This window comes from Salmo salar, chromosome 10 (assembly GCF_965601325.2).
Source record: "Salmo salar chromosome 10, fSalSal1, whole genome shotgun sequence".
Lineage (NCBI taxonomy): Eukaryota > Metazoa > Chordata > Actinopteri > Salmoniformes > Salmonidae > Salmo > Salmo salar.
The window spans coordinates 18,870,592-18,876,323 of NC_138300.1; the positions used below are offsets into that span (position 1 = coordinate 18,870,592).

At 43.9% G+C, this 5,732-nt stretch overlaps 1 protein-coding gene across 1 annotated transcript; it reads left to right on the forward strand.

Moving 5' to 3' along the window:
* Positions 1 to 548: 548 nt before the first annotated feature.
* Positions 549 to 3,365, forward strand: LOC106613996 (sphingosine 1-phosphate receptor 4). Its single transcript, XM_014216893.3, has 2 exons — positions 549 to 686; positions 1,476 to 3,365. The coding sequence occupies exon 2, from the start codon at positions 1,615 to 1,617 to the stop codon at positions 2,812 to 2,814; it is 1,200 nt and encodes a 399-aa protein (XP_014072368.1). The 5' UTR covers positions 549 to 686; positions 1,476 to 1,614; the 3' UTR covers positions 2,815 to 3,365.
* The last annotated feature ends 2,367 nt before the right edge of the window (positions 3,366 to 5,732 follow it).

Consider the following 5,732-nt stretch of genomic DNA (forward strand, 5'->3'; position numbering starts at 1 on the left):
TGAAAAACAAGTTTTAATGACTCCAACCTAGGTGTATGTAAACTTCCAACTTCAACTCTAAATACTGGCCTGATGACCTCCTAGTAGAAAAACTATCTTGCGACACATCCTACAAAACATCATGGTCCAACCACTTCGACATACATGTACCATGAAAACATTATGAAAGTCTCTTCCCGTAATCATCATGGGGCAATTTGAGCAATATGATTAAAGTATTGCAGCGGTCAAAAGCAGGGCGCAAGTAGTGGATGGGAAAAGTGTTTACATCAGTCAGATTAAGTCTGACCTTGACTTGGGGAAATTACAGGGGGAAAAATATATATAGTGTGTATATTTAAAAAACAAAATTGTGGTGACCTTATGCAAGTGTGAATTAGCCTATATGTATTTAGCAATTAACACGTTGATTGGGTGGCATCCATCTATGAATAATCACGTTCTGAAGCATTTCACAATTGGTGTGTTTTCTCTTGGCCAGTGATGAAACACCCCATCAGTGTCAATAACCTCTTGCTTCTCGTGTGTGTGTTGGTTGCTTTGGGTGTGGTGTCATGTGAGTAACCTTCTGAGTGTAGGGCTTCCTTCCTCATCGCTTCTATAGAGTAGAACACATCTGCATTACCAGCACACACGGGGGATGGCTGTCCACACACCGCATCACTACCAACAGCATCTCTGCACCAGTAAGTAACATTTGTTCTTCAAGTGTTTATTGTGTTAAAATCAAAAGGATACAACGTTTGTCGTTATGTGTTAGCCTATTCATATGAAATTATACAATTAGATAATGATTGGGATGGAGAGCCAGGTGTATTGTCACATTTAATTTAACTGTAGCAGTAAATATGCAAGGCATTTGTGGACATGTACAAGCTTTTGCTCCCATGCAAGAAATTGTAACACTAATTATGCATAAAAGAAAATGTAGAAATGTAAAGGGAAATGTATTATAAAATCTAAAAATGAACAAAAGTTATGAATGTAATATGGTACTTTTTACTTCACTCCAGGTAATACGTTGCAATTTTGGGGGAATAGGATTGTTGTTTTTCAGTCATTACTACTAACAGGGATTTGGAAATAGTTGTTTTCAAACTTTCAAAGATGTTGACTTCACATGCAGATTTAAACCCCCTTCCTGGCAACAGCTGGCTGCTCCTCTCAACTAACCACATGGGTGTTCAAATAGCGCCACAGAGGATTAAATGGCCCTAATGCCTGCTAGTGGAGGCATGCCGTTTTGTGATGAGAATCCATGTCAGTCAACCGACAAAATGTCTTTTCTCACTGTCTAAATATTTGTTGTATTTTGGGGGATTTCTTTCAGCTTCTCACAATACATTTATAAACAATGCAATTTGACCAAAAAACGATATTTTCATTACCTGCAGTTCATGCACTACAAACAGCTTAGAACGTATTATCGCACATCAGACATCTTTTCATATCAAACATCTTCCTGTGTTTGCTAGGTGGGTTGTGAGACAGCAGAGCTCCAGTGGAGAGAGTGTGTTAGTCTGAGCCCACGTCAGTTCTACACTCACCCAAGTCCTGCCTTGTCCAGCCCAACCCAGCCATTTTCTGACTTGCCAAGCCCTTTCCAACGCAGCTATGGATGCCCTGTCCTCCCTGAGCTCCTCAACCTCCTGCTCTCATCTGTACCTCTGGGCCAGCAACACCACCAACAGCAGCGCTATTAACATTGATGTGATCCTGGAGCACTACAACCACACAGGGCGCCTGCAGCACCGCGTGCCCCGCCAGGGTGGCCTGAGCTTGGCAGCGGCCCTCTCTCTCTTCATCAGCGTCCTCATCATCCTGGAGAACCTGCTGGTCCTGGTGGCCGTGCTCTCCCGGATACTCCACAGCCGCCGCTGGGTCTACGTGTGCATCGCCAACATCACCCTGAGCGACCTGCTGGCCGGGGCGGCCTACGTGGTCAACATCTGGATGTCGGGCAGCCAGACGTTCAGACTGAGCCCGGCTCTGTGGCTGTTCAGGGAGGGGGTACTGTTCGTTGCCCTCGCCGCCTCCATCTTCAGCCTGCTGCTGATAGCTGTGGAGCGCTACACCACCATGATGAAGCCGCTGCACCAGAAGTCGGCCAGGAAGACGTATCGTATCTACGGCCTGGTGGCGTTGTGCTGGATCGTGGCCTTCGCCATCGGCTTCCTCCCCCTGCTGGGCTGGAACTGCGTGTGCAGCCTGGAGAGCTGCTCCACCCTGCTGCCGCTCTACTCCAAGAGCTACATCCTCTTCTCCCTGCTCATCTTCTCCCTCATCCTGCTGGCCATCGGCGTGCTCTATGGCGCCATCTACTGCCACGTGCGCAGCAGCTCCAAGGTGGGCTCCCAGCGCAGCCGCAAGCGCTCCCTGGGGCTGCTGAAGACAGTCATCTCCATTGTGGGTGTGTTCATCATATGCTGGGGGCCTCTGTTCATCCTGCTGCTGGTGGACTTCTTCTGTGTGTCGCGGCAGTGCGCACCGCTCTTCAGCGCCGACTGGGTCATCGCCCTGGCCGTGATCAACTCGGCCCTGAACCCAGTCATCTACACCCTGGGCAGCACAGAGCTGAGGAAGGCCATCGCAGGCCTGTTGTGCTGCTGCTGCCTCAGGGCAGGCCTCTGTCACCCTGACACCTTTGTGTCCAAGGAGACCAGCAGCACTGGGAGCATCAGGCACAGCAGCCTGAGGAACAGTTTCAATAAGATCAGGAGTCTCAGTGTCAGCCCCCCGCCTGCACCCAAGGCCCCCAAGAAGAGCCGCCGCCTGAGTTCCACCACCACCTGCCTGTCTGTGTCGAGCGGTTAGACCACAACGGGCTGCCTGGGGCAGGCGTAGCTGTGTGTGTGTTTGAGAGAGCGTGTGTCAGTGGAGGCTCCTCAGAGGAGGAAGGGGAGGACCGTCCTACTCAGGGAGTTTCATAAAAGAAAAAATATTAAAAATACAAATATTAATTATTAATTTGTAGCAAATTGCAATTAAAGCCAGACTAAGTCAATGGCACAGATGGAACTATCCAAGTAGAAGATCTCCATCAAAAATTGAAGTTAGGCCTCCCAGGTCTAAGGCACTGCATCGCAGTGCTAGCTGTGCCACCAGAGACTCTGGGTTCGAGCACAGGCTCTGCCGCGACCGGGAGGCTCATGGGGCGACGCACAATTGTCCTAACGTCGTCCGGGTTAGGGAGGGTTTGGCCGGCAGGGATATCCTTGTCTCATCGCGCACTAGTGACTCCTGTGGCGGGCCGGGCGCAGTGCACGCTGACCAGGTCGCCAGGTGTACGGTGTTTCCTCCGACACATTGGTGCGGCTGGCTTCCGGGTTTGATGTGCATTGTGTCCAGAAGCAGTGCGGCTTGGTTGGGTTGTGGTTCGGAGGACGGATGGCTCTTGGCCTTCGCCTCCCCCGAATCCGTACAGGAGTTGCAGCGATGAGACAACTACTACCAATTGGGGAGAAAAAGGGGGTCAAAAAATAAATAAATATAATAAAACATTATTTTTTTTAAATCAAAGTTAAAGAATATGACTAAATCTAATCAAACTTTAAATGCAATTTAAATAAAGTTGCAAATGCTATATAGGCCTAAATAGTATAATTGATGATATATGACTTATGTGTGGTTACATTTCATTTGCTCTGTTAAACCTACCCTTTGGAACTACTTTGATAGCAACAGTGAATATATTTAGTTATTGAGAGGTCTCTGAATAAATCACTCACGATAGCGCATTGGTAGTAGGTAATATAAAAACTAAGCTGGGCTTGGTTAAACCCTGTATTGGAGACCAAATTAATAGTTGTAGATGAACTCTCCAATAGGAGGTGCTGCCCAGACACGTTTTTTTTTCCTGATATTGGACATTACGTTGGAGATCTGACGTTGTTTCAAAAAGGTACACATTCAATTTACTCTATTTTAAAGAAGGGTTGTCTGTTGAAAATTGGTTACCATGATGACATAATCCTGTGGTTGAAATTTCACCCTCAAAACAAATGTTGATTACTTTTTTTCAAATCCAATGTATTTTCCACATAACATATACATTGACTAATTACACTTAGACAATGTTGATTCAACCAGTTTGTGCCCAGTGGCTCAAGGTGGGTATAGGGCAAATTCTAGTATCATGTAGTAGCCTAAACCTATCTATGTTACATTGAGCTGGATGAATGGAATATGAAATGACAGTCATCCAATACGCTGAAATAGAAATAAGGCCATGCTCATAAGAAAAAGATTGTCTTCCCAAATCTGAAAGGGCACTAACCGCCGCTGGTGTGTGTGTGTGTGTGTGTGTGTGTGTGTGTGTGTGTGTGTGTGTGTGTGTGTTACCACAGAGAATGCAGTTCCTCCATTATCTAGCTCCACCCAAATGTGGCCTTGATACAACCAGGTCTAACGTTTTCTCTGTTGTTGGTTTTGTTCATTTTCTTCATTTTCATCAGCCCAGGACCTGCTACACTGATAAAAGAGCTTCTTTGTGGTTCTCTGTTACTGTAGCAACACCAATCTGTTTCATGTTATGCGTTCCAAAAAAAAAGTTTAAAAGGGAGTTCAAACTCGTTCAAGATTTATAATAAAAGATGCACTATGGAAGCTGCTTTTGTTTTACTGTTTCAGCCTTAAAACAGATACTCTTTAACTGTGAAGATGGGTTTCATTGAAAGGGGTGCTTTCTTATTGTACCACTTAAATAGAACTGAATTAAAAACAAAGAAATATATGTATATATATTTAGAAAATGCTATATTATTTATACATACACTGAGTGGACAAAACATTAAGGACATCTGCTCTTTCCATGACATAAACTGACCAGGTGAATCCAAGTGAAAGCTATGATCCCTTATTGATGTCACTTGTTAAATCCACTTAAAATCGGTGTGTATATGAAGGGGAGGAGACAGGTTAAAGAAGGATTTTTATGCAACTCAATATTTGGAAGGTGTCTTTAATGTTTTGTACATTGTACAGAATGGTAGTTGAATACATTTTTTCAATTGGTTAAACATTTATTTTGTTCAATATTGTTTTTAAGAGTATACATTTGTTGAACGCATTACTATTGCTGTTATTCTGAAAGAGGATTATATCTGTTATTTTGTACATGGAAAAGTATAAATAAATATTTTAACAGAATGTGTCTTGTGGAAAGAGTTTTTTTAAAACTGTTTTTCAACAGAACATTGTACGAGTGGCAGCAACATGCTGAATTACAACTCACATTTGAATATTAAAACTCAATAAACAGCAGATGTAGACAATTAACTGTTAAGCAGGTAAACCATGGCTGGGATGGCACAGCAACGGAAACGCTCAGTCCGGTTGTTTTACTGTATCACTACTGGGTAAATGGAAATGAACCATTGACTCCCATAAGCAATTAGCACCATCTACCTCAAGGTGGAGACATGTTACCATGGGCTTGCGTGAAGATGTTGCTTCACCTCCAACTGCAAGTTTCATCAGTGCTGCTTGCATAGTCACAGAAACATAGAATTCAGTAAACAGTGATCTCTGAAATACTTAACTTCTGATGAGGTTAACTTACATTTTTTATTTGACCTTTATTTAACCAGGTAGGCAAGTTGAGAACAAGTTCTCATTTACAATTGTGACCTGGCCAAGATAAAGCAAAGGAGTTCGACACATACAACAACACAGAGTTACACATGGAGTAAAACAAACATACAGTCAATAATACAGTAGAAAAATAAGTCTAT